Source organism: Sparus aurata, chromosome 17 (assembly GCF_900880675.1).
Source record: "Sparus aurata chromosome 17, fSpaAur1.1, whole genome shotgun sequence".
Taxonomy (NCBI): Eukaryota; Metazoa; Chordata; class Actinopteri; order Spariformes; family Sparidae; genus Sparus; species Sparus aurata.
Window position 1 is genome coordinate 19,593,258 of NC_044203.1, and position 14,890 is coordinate 19,608,147.

Consider the following 14,890-nt stretch of genomic DNA (forward strand, 5'->3'; position numbering starts at 1 on the left):
GTGAATAGAAAGAGGCAGGTTGAACTGAAGGGGATTACTGTTGTGAGGTAAACATTAACAGATGCCCACCTCCCCTCACCCAAATAATGGTTGTCTGATCCACTCCAACATCACCTAAAGCCACCAAATACTCCATGAAGTCATGTTATAAGCCTATCTTACAGACACAGTGTGCATGCTTCAACTGTTTTGGATACATGCATGTTGATGCCTCATTAGAATCACAGATCAGCAAACTGCTTCAGGTCACTGGCACAATCAACGAACCATTAAGTAAAAAAAATAAACAAACAAAAAGCTAATCACGAGATAACATGAATAACATTTTTTTTTTTTTTTAAAAAATAGAGATCCACTGCATACCTTCTGTGGGGCTTTCAGCAGCCTGTGTACTCCAGCAATCTGATTGATGAGAGGAATATCTTCCCTGAAAGTGTACAGAGGTGGTCTGGTGGGCTCGGGGAAATTGGTGCTGTTAAATGGATCAGTATCATCTAAGAACTGTACCCTGCATACAAACGTAGCCATGATGTATCCATGCAAGGCGATTTTAGAGAATGGAAATAGTGGATGCGACAGCACAGCCTCTGACAGACAGGCAGCCCCCCGGGCAGCGAACTACCGGCAGGTCTCCTGCAGTAGCACAATCCTGCACCCTCTGTTATCCTTGGACCTTCTCCATTCGCTTCACGCAGCGCAGAGGACTCGGGACAGTGCGCACAACAGTCCAGAAGTAAAGGTCCAGGGTGCCTCGCTGAGAGATGGGGTTCGTCAGAGCGCGGCGGCGATATCGAAGGGCATTGCGGGCGTTTGAGGTGATGAGGCAGACTGCGGACGGGACTGCTACACTTGGCGCCTGGTCTGTGTGAGCGATGGGAAGCGGCTCCCTCCTCAAGCGCAAACTCTGCCAGGGGGACGCAGCAGCCAGACCTCAGCCGGCCGACACAGCTCATATTACAGGCGCAATGGCGGCCTCCAGTGGCGAACACGAGAAGTGCGCCAAAAAAAAAGCACTGCACCGAGGCCGGCAGTGACTCAGCCGTTCAATGCGCCAGTACCAGCCAGTGTTGTTTAAAACTCCAGCGAGATAAGATTGTAGATAGCACCATAAAAGCGCTATAAAACATAGTGTGAATATGAATTGAGAAGTATATCTTATGTATGACAGATAAGCAGTGCTGATGAAGGTCATGAGATGAGCCGAGTGAGTTAATGTTCTTGTCAAACGACTATCTCTAAGGTCAGAAGCATGTCTTCATCACATTAACTTTTGTAAATCTGCCTGTGAATGAAAAGTTAAACAATTTTATCTAAAACAGTGTAAGGATTTGCTGATGTTAACTCTGTTTTCTCTGAAAAATGACTCATGACTGATGAAAATGAATGCACTGTCAGGTGCGTCATGTCTCTATGTTGACTCCCTAGATAGCCCTTTAAATAAAACCTAATGTATAATAGTGACCACAATATCAGCCATAACATAACAGTCCTCAGTGTCCATATTTCTAAAACAGCATGGGGTCTAACTGAGCCCAAATAACCCTGATGTATACAAAATGTGTACACTGAAAGCATATGTTAATTTTATCTTTTCACAGCTCAGTAAAAGTAATTACATGTGAAGGGAAAAACTGATGTCAATCATTTATGGAGAGACTTCAAATACTGAATGTAGTCAAATGAATCCCAAAATAACAGAAGGGTTAATATATCACTTCAGTTAATCATTGATAAACTCATTATACACTTACTGACGCCTGGGCAACCATTACTATTTTCAAACTAAAATATAAACTATCTGCATGGCTCGATAAAGGCTAGTATTGCTGCACATTTTTCAATGCTATTATACCAGAATTATACTTGACACCCAGCCCTAACCTACACACTGTAACACTTCCTTTACGTGTCACATAGGCTTGTTAAGGTGTTACCCTACAGCAAATCCTATAAAAACTGCTCTTCTTCTCCAATAAAACTCAGAAAACTTGTGCATTGACCCTTCCCCATCAGATAGGACACTAGTTAACCATCATGTGTATTCTGCTTAGGCTTCAAACACTGCACACCTCAGCCACAACCTAGTCAATCTATTACAGAGGGTCATTATATAATGTAGGAACTAACGGCATCAGCCACAATTTAGATTCCAACACCGTACAGTACACTTACTGTATCTCTGCAATACTATAGTGTTTGACAGATAATGAAGTTAAAACTCCCCAACCCAGGCCTGGAGGACAGGATATTGTCCCATCAGCAGCTGGACAAGGTGGAAGAGGAAGAGGCTGGAGACAGACCAAAATGGGACAACAAGGCCCAGTACATGCTGACTTGTGTCGGATTCTGTGTAGGACTTGGAAACGTCTGGAGGTTTCCCTATCTGTGTCAGAGTCACGGAGGAGGCAAGAGATGTTCTTTGGATTATACTCTAATGTTGTATTTGACTTTGTAAAAGTATTGTTTGAGCAAAAGAAAAATATTTCATATCTTATTTTATCCTATTCAGTGACACTGGAAGAGAACGGGAGTATTAGGTATACTCCCAAATGTCTTCGTTTACAGGCATCAAAATCTGATAAGCTCTCTAAAGCACTGGTCCACCTGTCACTACCATCACAGATGCATCTTATACTCAATGTTTGTTAAAACAAATACAGGAGGTGAAGTGTGGTCAAATTTATCAATACATCGAAGCATATCCATACTGCTTATTTGAAATGGTTTAAATACAAATTTTCTGCAGTATCGACACTCCAGCACTAGCCGTGTTTTTTTGCTCTCCTCTCAGAATCATTGACCTGTAACTGATCTGTTGAGATAAGAAATTCTATATGATCCGATGGAAGAAAAAACCTTCTAAAATGCTAACCGCAAAGGCTTGAACGGATTCTACGTTGCATTATAAACTGTTATCACTACCTGATTTTATCTCTGCATGTGCTCACGTGCATCTTGAATGATTAACCTCAAGATGTTTTCGTCCTCAATTGTGCTACACTCATGGATTTTTCTTATATTTCTTGAACAGACATATTCAATGATCATTCAATCATTGACAGATTTATTGTCACTATTAACAGTTCCTTTGTTTTCCTCCAGGTGCATTTATGATACCATTTCTGATCCTTCTGGTTCTTGAAGGAATCCCACTTCTGCACCTTGAGTTTGCCATTGGTCAGCGTTTAAGAAGAGGCAGTTTGGGAGTGTGGGCTACAATCCATCCTTATTTGACAGGAATTGGTAAGAAACGTTTTGAGTGATGTTTGCCAAAACTAGAGGAAATGTGCCTTTAAAAAAAGCATCTTTTAACCATTCATTGGCAGGTGTTGCATCCATGTGTGTATCTCTGACAATCAGTCTCTACTACAACACTATCATTGCCTGGATTCTGTGGTACCTCTTCAACTCCTTTCAAGAGACTCTGCCTTGGAGTCAGTGTCCCATGAATGCCAATTTAACAGGTAGTGCTCTACTGGTGCTGTAGTTCTACAGAATGGGAATGTTATAAACTCTTGATTTAGACTTAGTGACAGATGCTGTTGTTAAATGTTGCCAGGCATCATCTCAGAGTGTGAGAGGAGCTCCCCTGTGGATTATTTCTGGTACAGGGAGACCCTGAACACAACTCCATCAATTGAAGAGGATGGTGGTCTGCAGTGGTGGATGCTATTGTGCCACGTTTGTGCGTGGTCTTTTCTCTATATCTGCATCATCCGCGGCATTGAGACCACTGGAAAAGTAGAGCACATTGCTTTTTATAAAAGATTTTAAAATTCTGCTAAACAATAGTTACATATATGAATACTTTTTTTTTTTTCCTGAGGCTGTGTATGTAACTTCAACCCTTCCCTACGTGGTGCTGACAGTATTTCTGATAAGAGGACTGACCCTGAAGGGCTCTTTTAATGGAGTAAAGTTTCTCTTCACACCAGATGTAAGTTGCACTTTTTAAGTTCCTTTCACGAATTACACTTGTCTAATTGACAAATCTGAACGTAGGGAACACCTGGTTATTAAAATATGTTTCAACGTGAATTGGCAAGTATAGGGATGACATTTTATACTGACCCTCATGAAAAAGTCACATGTGAACTGACATGTTCTAACCCAATTAGTTTTTTTCACATGAGGATTAATTATTGAATATGGAGGTACCATATAGCCAGTGCAGAGATCACTAATAATCACCTGATCCACACATTTCTACTAATTCTTCCAGTTATCAGAGCTGGCAAAGCCAACAACATGGCTCGATGCGGGTGCTCAAGTTTTCTATTCCTTCTCTCTGGCTTTTGGTGGTCTTATTTCCTTCTCCAGCTACAACTCAGTGCAGTAAGTCTGGTAGTTTTGTTTTCCCTGAGTCATTTAACGTTGCAGGCAATTGCACTGTTAATAACATCATATTGTGTTTCTCCTTTAGTAACAACTGTGAACAAGATGCAGTGATCATCTCAATCATCAACGGCTTCACCTCCGTCTATGCTGCAACTGTCATTTACACCATTATTGGCTTCAGAGCAACAGAGAGATTTGACAACTGTCTTTCTGGGTACATTGTGTCTGTTTCTGTCAAATAATGTGTCTTCTTCAGCAGTACATCAATTGTGAAAGTATTCTTATCTTAACAAATGTTGTGTTTTAGAAACATCGTAGCGTTACTAAATGCATTTGAGCTTGCTGAGAGCGACATCACTGACAGCAGCTACGATCAGGTTGTTCAACGTCTTAACGAAACATACCCTGACGTTATTCAAGGGTTGGATCTAAAGACTTGCAACCTAGATACTTTTCTCAGTGAGGTAAGATTTTCGCCAAGTTTGTGCCTGATGAGAAATGTTTATTATAAATCAGATCTTACCCTGCTTTGTTGTAACACTGTGTTGTTTTTGGGCTTAGGGAGTGGAGGGGACTGGTTTAGCCTTCATTGTGTTCACTGAAGCGATCACCAAGATGCCCATCTCGCCATTGTGGGCTGTCCTATTCTTCATAATGCTCTTCTGTCTCGGCCTGTCTTCTATGTTTGGTAACATTGAGGGAATTATAGTGCCACTGCAAGACCTCAAAGTTTTCCCAAAAACATGGCCAAAAGAGGCGACCACTGGTAATTTCCACATCTATTCTTTCATTTTACAAGTCTACAGATTTCTAGAATATTTCAATCAATTCTTGACTCTCTTTCAGCTGTAACGTGCCTCATCTGCTGTGCAGTGGGTCTGATATTTCTCCAAGGCTCTGGGAATTACTGGCTCTCACTCTTTGACACCTATGGAGGATCCATCCCTCTGCTCGTTGTTGCATTCTGTGAGATGGTATCAGTGGTCTACATATACGGGATAGACAGGTGATATTAATATACACATAATTTAAATCTTTTAAAATCATATGTCTTTTGATGCTATTCTTAACCCTAAATGTCTAGTGTTGTTTTTGAGCTGTGGTGAAGCCAAAGAGAGGTTCCCAAGTCATAAGTAACTGACAGTATACACCAATCAGCTGCAACATTAAAACCACTGACAGGTGAAGTGATTAACATTGATCATCTTGTTACAATGCAATGCTGCTGCTTTTGTACAACCACATTCTCATCTGATGGCTCCACTGGAGCGGCTGGGGTTAAGGGCCTTGCTCAAGGGGACCTCAGTGGTGGTAATGAGGGGGAAAGCGCTACCATTCATTTATCCGCTTCTCTAACCTTTAGGCCACTACTAGCACTGACAATGTAGACCACATAAGCAACCTCCTAGAAACGGCTTCCCAGTGGCAGTGTGCATTGCACTTGCCAATTAAGCAATGAGAGGAACAAAATGTATATCATGGTATCACATCATTATTAATAATTATAGTGGAGCTTGTATGCTTGTCTGTTGTTTTTTTGTCTACACACTCTTGACAATTCAGTATGTGTGTTACTCCTAGGTTCAATGATGACATAAAGTTCATGATTGGACACAAACCGAACTTCTTCTGGCAGGCAACATGGAGAGTCATCAGCCCACTCATTATGCTTTTCATCTTGGTCTTTTACATTATTACTAAAGTTTCTGAAAAGCTCCTTTACAAAGCCTGGGATCCTGAATCGGTAACTATGAATTCATTTTGAGACTAGAATTTTGTAGATGGATCATAACTCAAATTATAGCATTTATTTTCTTGTATTTTCAGGAGAAATTCCCTACACTGGTGGAGAAGACATACCCAGTCTGGATCTATGTGATCATTTTTGTATTGGCAGGGATACCCTGTATCGCTATACCTTTTATCGCTGTCTGGAAATGTGTAAAGGCAAAGAAGAATGAAGCACAACTTCAGAATAAGTCTGATGAAATTCAAATGAACATTGAGACCGCAAAATCCCCAGCTTAGCATTCTAGTGAATCTATCAATTTGTTCTTTTTTACTTTTCAAAACATTCAAATAAATTTGTGATAAATTAGACTGTGACAATATGAAGGCAGCAAAACAGCTGCTTAACAATACAAGGTATCACTTAAGGAACATGTGTCATAAAAAGAGCTTGGAGGATTGCTGCTGGTATGGTTAAAAACACTATTTACTATGGCATCAAACAATATCATGGAGGGATAACACCTCTCTTGCATTTAATACTATAATCACCATAAAGGCAATATTCTTTATAGCTATTATCATGGGTGGCACTATGTTGCAGAGTCAATGTCTTCATTATATTGTAGCCATCAATAGTTTACTTTTAGGAACATGCTATGCATCATTAGGGACAATATCAGAACTAAAAAGATGAAGCCCTTGCAATGTGCTCTGCAATATTTACTGGAGGGTGTACTGGTTCTGTATCTGGTCTTAAATCTGAGGCACAATTTTGGGTGGGACTTTGCCAACATTGTATATTTCCAAACAAATTTGCATTTGGTGTCCAATTACTAAAAATAAATTGAGAAGTTGAAATCTAGCAAACATATGATGTTAGTGTAAGCCCATAGTAGATTTCTGTCCCATTGCCATGTTGAACGCTGCTATATAGTTTACATTTGATTAAACGATTAAGGTTTTGAGACTTCGAGGAGCTGCAGCTCTAGAAGGAAGCTGATATGTAATGAAGGTACACCTATCTGTCCAGCTGGGGTCACTATTGTGACATGTTAACAGCTTGGAGTGGATGACACGTGCATCAAAAACTGATTCAATCTGCTGTATTGTTATTTTTAAGATTCTACATTAGTCTGTAATTCGTAAAGGGAACTCGTCACGTTCCATGACTCTATTCTGTGTTTTCAGATTCACAGTTATGAATAAATTATATGATTCATGATATGATTTTATTCTGTATAAATTTAATGGTAGGATGGAATTTTAAATAATGTTTTTTGTGACTAAATCTGATTCAGACTTCCATCAAAAGTATATCTTTTTTTCCAGTGTAAGTGCTGTTTGTTAATTACTGCTAACTCAGACTGTGGGCAAATAACAGTAATGTAAACTGTTTCATGTGACAAAATTAAAAGGCATGTGTACTATCACAGTTTTACTCCTTATTTATAGTGCCTTGCATTACAATCAACTGCTATCACCTCTGTTTTCAACATCGTATCATGCTGCTTTATACAAGAGAGCTTTTTATTAAACAAACACCACAGTGTTCCCACAGCCTCAAGAGCCAACAATAAAATTGTGGCTGATAAAGTGACTGATGTCGCCCCTTTGCGCTCTGATACAAAACAGGTAAAAAGTCACCAGGGCTTCTGCTTCTTTTCAGACAAAGCAAAGGAGAAGTAGGAAAAAAAACATTTTGTGCTGGCCTCATACATTATATAGAAACAAAAAAGTGATGGATAAAGAAAATGAAAGTGCTGAGCATAGTCAGGATAATGGACTTAAAGAGATCACAGCAAGACCAGAATGGGACAACAAAGTGCAATATTTGCTAACCTGCATAGGTTTTGCTGTGGGACTCGGTAATGTCTGGAGATTTCCATATTTGTGTCAAGTCTATGGTGGAGGTAAGAGCCTTTCATTTATGTTGCGCTGTCAACTATTAATACAAAAAAGGTTAAGTTGGGACAGTCCGGCAAGAATCTGGCTTTTTATTTGGTTTTCCCTGACAAGAAAGTTTTCACAATAAATTATCGAAAGTCTCCCCTCTAAAAAGCTAAAAAGTTGCTCTTACTGGCTGTTATTCAAAAGTGTATAATTGATTTTTTTAATATTGCCTTTAATGCCTTAAGGTAAGGTAGGTAACTTAACACCAATATACATATTTAAAAGATAATTTGCAGTATTAACAACTAATATGTCCACACTACACCAACAAACAGATGCTAACATTAACATGCACACACCAAGGCACCAGTTCTACTTCAACGTAACAATAGTCATACCATGTTGTTTTTTACATTGTTGTTTTTTCTTAAGCCTTTATTCTTACTTGTGTGTATCTTACCACGTGTGTCTCATGGCTGAGACATAGATCAAAATATTACTTGATGTTTCATGCTATAATTTTCTTATTTTTCAAATATATACAATTGACAATTCCAACTTCCAACAACAATTCAAGAAAACCATGCCAATTATATTAATACTTAAACAGTATGAAATTAGAATTAAATTATAACTGAAAAACCACTGTAAATTAAATAAAGGGATAAACTGACTCTCAAATTATATTCTTAGTTTTCTGTCCTTTTCAATCTTAAAAAAACAAAGGAACTTGAATAATTTAAGTCTGTGCATTTCCAGTGAGGGTCAATCTAGACTGACCAGAGGGATTTTAATATGTTACTTAGAAATGACCAGTGATTTAATGACATATACTAGATACTGCAGTGATAATGCCTCTAAAATGTAATTCCTTACATTTCCTTCATAGCTGTGGTTGATAATTCCTACTTGGACAGTTAACTGTTACACAATGAATACTTTATTTATCCATTAAAAAAATAGGACAAAATGAATTCACTCAATACAGTCGTGTGCAAAATATACAGTAGATTAGACAAAGTACACTATGTCGGGTGTTCAGATCTACTGCTTGCCCTGAGTGACTGTGATAAAGCTCTGATTGTTGATAATAAAATGTCCAGTAAATGGAAACTGAATGACCTTCAGCCATTAAGGAAATGCTACTGTTTTTTTCTTCCATGAAGTCAGTTTCTTACAGGAAATAATGATGTTCTGTTTTTTTGTTCGACCATTAAATTAATATTGGTCAATACTGTCGCTTATAAATTTGCTTTATTTCAAGGGGCGTTCCTGATTCCTTATGTCATTGCCTTGGTGTTTGAGGGACTTCCTCTGCTGCACATGGAACTGGCCATCGGACAACGGCTCCGCATGGGAAGTGTTGGCGTGTGGAGTTCGATCTCCCCATATCTGGGAGGTTTAGGTGAGAATGCCTAACACTAACGAACCCATTCTAGATATCACTCAAGAAAGTAAGCAAAAAGGAATGTGCTGTACAACACAACGCTCTGTAAAACTTCTGTATGATTACCTTGAGGTCACTCCCATCCATAACATACACATATTTCTTGGTGAGTTAATGAAATGTGTACACACAGGTGTGGCTTCCATGGCTGTATCCTTCCTTGTTGGTCTGTTCTACAACATGATCTTGGCCTGGATCCTCTGGTACTTCTTCCACTCCTTTCAAAGTCCACTGCCCTGGAGTGCCTGCCCACTGAACTTGAACCATACATGTAATTTTTACATCACAATAATGTACATCAGCAATACATGCTAAATAATAAATAGAATAGTAAAATATGGAAATTCCCATTAATTAATCATAATATAATTATGTCTTTGATACAGGCTATGTAAGTGAATGTGAAAAAAGCACACCGGTGAACTATTTTTGGTATCGTAACACATTGAACATAACACCAAACATCGAGACCAGTGGATCCTTGCAGTGGTGGCTCGTGCTGTGTCTTGCATCCGCTTGGTGCATTGTGTACATATGCTTCATACGTGGAATTGAGACAATTGGAAAGGTAATTTTTCACCTATTTGATGTAATTCAACAAATAATTTGTATTGGTATATGGTGCAATGAGAGTAACAGTTACAGATTCACAGGAGATAAAAGACACCTGAAAATGAAATTCACCATGCAAATGTTATAAAGCTACCTTTAACAGCCAGTAAAACTGATGTTCAGCAAAATCATCACTAGCCAATAATGTTTTGATACATCTTTTTTCACATCTCCGTAGAGGCTGAATTAGAGGTAATAAAGGTGATGGATGGAAGATTGTTGTTCATTATTCAAACAACTGAAAGTAACTAAAGAGTTGTAGAATTAGTAGAGTTATAAAAAGGCTCTCTACCCTTGAGGTTCCAAACAACACACTTTTACCTGCACTTTGATAAGGCAATCTCATTGATGTTATGTCATTTCTATAAACAGATCTGTGAATAAATACAGAAGCTGTTGGCAAGGGACAAGATTTTGGTATCGGAAACAGTCTGGTTTCAGTTTTAAGTCAGTACTGACCTTATTCACGTGGGCTTTGGATGCATGCTGCTAAATAGTCTGTGATAAGCAAAAGTGGCTTGCAATCCTGGAACCCATTAATTATTGTCTAATGACAATTTACCCTTTTATGAGCTTTGTTTTTCAATGCATCTGCATTCACATGCAGACATCTGTTTAACTGAAAACTTTCCTCCAACTCTTTTCTCATGTCTCAAGGAAGCCCTAAAACATTGGCCATTGCCCCAAGAGGCTAAACCGCTGAAATACGATAGCTGATGGGTTCAGATATTGGGTGTTATAAAATTAAATGGGAGTGCATGCAAAAGATTAGAAAGACATTTCTAAAATATTTTATGTTAATAGGGCAATATTTAATCGACATTCAAACTTTTTCAACAGGCCATTTATGTGACAGTCACCTTTCCATATCTTGTTTTGACCATCTTCTTGGTAAGGTCCTTGACTCTGTCTGGGGCTACTGATGGCTTAATATATCTCTTCACACCAAATGTGAGTTTGTCATTTGTTTCTTATCAAAATAAGACTTACTTCTGTCTGAAATCTGATATCGCTTAATGACAAATTATTGTTTTCACCTCAGTGGGAAACGCTAAAAAATCCTACAGTCTGGTTGGATGCTGCTACTCAGATTTTTTTCTCCTTGTCTTTGGCCTTTGGGGGACTCATTGCTTTTTCCAGTTACAATGCTCAGAAGTAAGAAATTATTGAACTTATTTCTATTAATGAAAGAGTGCACATTTGTATGAAAGTTTAAAAAGACAAAAGAAAACTGCGACAACACCTTGTACTTGCAGGAATAATTGTGAGAGAGATGCCCTAATTGTTGGATGTGTGAACAGTTTCACGTCAATATATGCATCGATTCCTATTTTTGCCATTCTTGGATTTAAAGCAAATGAAAACTATGATGACTGCAGAAATTGGTAGGTACCATTGAGGTAATTAAGATGTGCCATTACAGTATATCCAGTTTGCTAATTATACAGTATTATTATTAGATGTGTAACTAACAATTATGTAATTACAAGTTCTCAGACCTCTAAGCAATGCGACTGCTGTGACTATACTATATATGCCACTTCAGTAATAGGCAAATACATTTCAAAACACAATGTTTTTACCTAAATAGATTCATGAATTATTCATATGCCAGAACATTCTTTTCTATTTCCTAAATACTCAATAAATAGATTTTTTAGCCCTGGTTATCATTAGAATCAGTAAAGCTTGTAGTAGTGTTAACTGCTTAATTCCTTGTCGATTTTAGGAACATACTAAGATTGACCAATGCATTTAACATTGGCGATGAAAACATAACTCTTGAAAACTACAATGACTGGTTAAACTATCTCAACACAACTGATCCCTCAGAGGTCCAAAGCCTTGAGCTTAAGACCTGTGATCTACAGACTTTCCTGGACCAGGTAGTATCATCTGTTACTAATAAAAGTAGTTCTGATTTTCTCAAAGTTTTCTGAGGAGGTTGTGTGTGGTGTCATGCATAACATTCCACCTGTAGAGTGCCACTGGAACCGGACTGGCCTTCATTTTGTTTACTGAGGCGGTGATAAAAATGCCAGGCTCTCAGGTGTGGGCGGTGCTCTTCTTTGTCATGCTCTTCAGCCTGGGCCTGTCGTCCATGTTTGGAAATCTAGAGGGGGTATTAACTCCACTGCTGGACCTGCACATGGTCCCATCATGGATGCCTAAGGAAATTTTCACAGGTAAACCAAGTTTTCTCTTTAATTATTACTCTAAAACTGACAACATAAAGTGCAAAATACTTTAAATACATGAGTTATTATGAAACTCTTACACTAAAGTCATGATCAAACCATCCAAAGTATTCTATTTCCTACATTTTCCTTTTTTTGCCCATAGGTTTAATTTGCCTCACCTCCTTCACTGTTGCCCTCATCTTTACTTTGGGTTCTGGAAACTACTGGCTGGAGATTTTCAACAGCTATGTGGGATCCATGCCTCTGCTCATCATAGCATTCTTTGAGATAATCAGTGTGGTATACATCTATGGAATAAACAGGTAATACTGTAATTCATGTAATTATTATTCTTGTAATATTACAACATATCTAAAGTGTTTCAATTTGCCCACAGGTTTAATGATGACATTGAATGGATGACAGGTCGGAGGCCAAACATCTACTGGCAGGTCACATGGCGCTTCATCAGTCCTCTAATGCTTCTGGTGGTTTTTGTGGCATATGTCATAGTTGAGGCCGAAACACAACCAACATATAACGCTTGGAACCCAGATTATGTAAGAAAATTTTACAGTCACTCTACAACAATACAGTGTAGAATCTATTAAATGTGGCACAAAAGAAAACAAAAAAGACATTGACTTTCCACTCCATTACCCCTACAGGTAAATTTCCCCCTTGCTGATGTTCAGTACTATCCTGGTTGGGTTTTTGCAATATGTGTGCTTTTATCTGTCCTTCCGGTTGTCTCCATACCTCTTGTGGCTCTGTACAAATTCACGGGCTTCGTCAAGAACTACATCATGAACAGGCACAACCAAAACCCATATGCAGATGAACTGTAAATGGAAATCTTTAAGCATTTTATCTGCTCGGTGGTCAGGAATACATGTGTAAAAGGTTTTTACTGATTAACATCGCGATTTTGTTTTCTATTTTTTGTACTGTATGGTATTGCATGCTTCTTACTACATTAAAGCTCCAATGACATTATCACTTGTTTAGCATATTGGAAGTAGCAGCTGTAATTTCTGTATATTCGCTAAAATTAAAACACATTAATTTTGTCTTAATTTACACTAATGTATTCATGTTGTTCAAGGAAATTCAACTGTCACTAGATCAAATAAATTCAGGACAATATCGCTGAGATAAACATTAACAGGAGAATCCTAGAGGCTAGAACTGAATATCAGTTTTGTGTTAATATTTGATTAAAAGGAAGACAACAGTTCATTTCCTGTGTTGGTGTTTTGAATGGGGACAAACAGAGTGTGATGAATAACTTTCCTGAATGGTTTGTGATAAGCACATTATTAACTCTTAAAAGAAAATACATTAGTTAACAATACAACTGTGGAGAAGCAATGCCAATGATACAATGACATTTGTAGCAATGTTTATATGTTGCTTCATTATCGCTGCCATAACTTCCTTAAAATTATACTATTAAAATAATGCATCTTCTTGTAAATCACATTCCTGTCTGCTTTTTCTTATGTGATAAAAATCTGCTCTATACCCTGGGTCTCGTGAAAGGAGCTATATTAATCCAATCTATCACTATTATAATAATAATAATAATAATAATAATAATAATAATTATTATTATTATTATTATTATTATCATTATCATTATCATTATCATTATTATTATCATTATCATCATTATTATTATTATTATTATTATTATTGTTATTACATAATTACTACCCTATTTTACCTGCATGTGTAAAGAGTGATGTAGTGTTGCATGAGTCCTTTATGTAACTTTCTTTGCATGTCAACAGTGCATGTGGGTGTATGCGAGTAGCAGGACTCGACGGTGCATGCATGTGCTCACTGACCATGCGCATATGTGTGTGTGTGCATGCGTGTGTATTTTGAGTCATACGAGTTACACGGTTGTCCTTTTTGTGGTGTGGGTGGACGGTGATATTGTCCCCCCGGAGTCACGTGCTTTGGAATATGCTGGCTGCCTTTGTTGCCTCTCTGCCTGTTCTGCTTTTCTGGCACTTTCATACAATGGTGCACTTTAACACTGTGATGTTATTAAGCCTTTCAAACTACTACAGCTTGAATTCCAGCTCTTAGGAAAGACTAGCATCCCAATGTAGGATACATGGCACAAGATACATCACCGAGGAACAACAGAGAGGACTGAGTGTAACATCAGATCAAAGGTGATTGACCTTGCATTGACTTTAAATGAGAGTGTTTTAATTATCGTCAGCTTAAGACTGCATTTATAGAGCTATGCTAGCTGTCAAGCTAATGCTATTTTCACTATCGCAGTGTCTGAATAACTTGCAAAATCTTATTGTTTGACTTTTTTCTCTGCTTCACAATCTGACAGCCATAGCCTTTTGTATCTTTGAAAAACACCAAATTGATTTTGACTGAAACTTTGTGACTTAGATGTGAAGTTGGCTACTTAATAATGATACAGTGTTGCATACACAAAGCAGTATGGCATTGGCTGAGTTCAAAAGGACATGGCCAAGTTTTGTTGCATGAAGTGGCTGGCTTGGAAAAATAATTTGCTATTTCAATTAATCACTACAATATTTTCACATGTTCATTATTGGTGTTGTATATAGAATTGCTTACTTCTATATTAGTAAGTAAATAAGCAGTAATCTTATCAGCCTAAGTGGTGTAAAACATTCTTGTCATCATCAACAACAAA

General features: G+C 38.0%; 3 protein-coding genes across 4 annotated transcripts in view; 2 read left to right on the forward strand and 1 right to left on the reverse strand.

Moving 5' to 3' along the window:
- fhod3b (formin homology 2 domain containing 3b) overlaps positions 1 to 936 on the reverse strand; it is a 95,157-nt gene extending 94,221 nt beyond the window's left edge. Inside the window, exon 1 of one of the 2 annotated variants that reach the window (XM_030394230.1) lies at positions 364 to 936. In XM_030394230.1, the coding sequence (XP_030250090.1) occupies positions 364 to 528 (165 nt within the window). In that variant the 5' untranslated portion in view covers positions 529 to 936. The remainder of the gene's footprint in view (positions 1 to 363) is intronic. The other variant, XM_030394231.1, reaches the window with a different exon arrangement.
- Positions 937 to 1,989: 1,053 nt separating this feature from the next.
- On the forward strand, positions 1,990 to 6,961 carry slc6a19b (solute carrier family 6 member 19b). The gene is made up of 12 exons (XM_030394237.1): positions 1,990 to 2,405; positions 3,103 to 3,243; positions 3,327 to 3,464; positions 3,560 to 3,741; positions 3,827 to 3,937; positions 4,223 to 4,335; positions 4,424 to 4,552; positions 4,646 to 4,802; positions 4,900 to 5,104; positions 5,185 to 5,344; positions 5,920 to 6,082; positions 6,166 to 6,961. Exons 1-12 carry the CDS (start codon positions 2,207 to 2,209, stop codon positions 6,364 to 6,366), a joined length of 1,899 nt encoding a protein of 632 aa, XP_030250097.1. The 5' UTR covers positions 1,990 to 2,206; the 3' UTR covers positions 6,367 to 6,961.
- Positions 6,962 to 7,767: 806 nt separating this feature from the next.
- LOC115567742 (sodium-dependent neutral amino acid transporter B(0)AT3-like) lies at positions 7,768 to 13,046 on the forward strand. Its single transcript, XM_030394591.1, has 12 exons — positions 7,768 to 7,979; positions 9,224 to 9,364; positions 9,540 to 9,677; positions 9,793 to 9,974; positions 10,859 to 10,969; positions 11,061 to 11,173; positions 11,275 to 11,403; positions 11,748 to 11,904; positions 12,000 to 12,204; positions 12,362 to 12,521; positions 12,596 to 12,758; positions 12,867 to 13,046. Exons 1-12 carry the CDS (start codon positions 7,808 to 7,810, stop codon positions 13,044 to 13,046), a joined length of 1,851 nt encoding a protein of 616 aa, XP_030250451.1. The 5' UTR covers positions 7,768 to 7,807.
- Positions 13,047 to 14,890: the final 1,844 nt, after the last annotated feature.

Coding starts and splice junctions, on each gene's coding strand:
- slc6a19b (XM_030394237.1), top strand. CDS start 2,207: ATGAAGTTAAAACTCCCCAACCCAGGCCTGGAGGACAGGATATTGTCC. Junction 4,553..4,645: donor TTTGACAACTGTCTTTCTGG/GTACATTGTGTC, acceptor GTTGTGTTTTAG/AAACATCGTAGCGTTACTAA. Junction 5,105..5,184: donor GCCAAAAGAGGCGACCACTG/GTAATTTCCACA, acceptor ACTCTCTTTCAG/CTGTAACGTGCCTCATCTGC.
- LOC115567742 (XM_030394591.1), top strand. CDS start 7,808: ATGGATAAAGAAAATGAAAGTGCTGAGCATAGTCAGGATAATGGACTT. Junction 9,365..9,539: donor CCCATATCTGGGAGGTTTAG/GTGAGAATGCCT, acceptor GTGTACACACAG/GTGTGGCTTCCATGGCTGTA. Junction 9,975..10,858: donor GAATTGAGACAATTGGAAAG/GTAATTTTTCAC, acceptor CTTTTTCAACAG/GCCATTTATGTGACAGTCAC.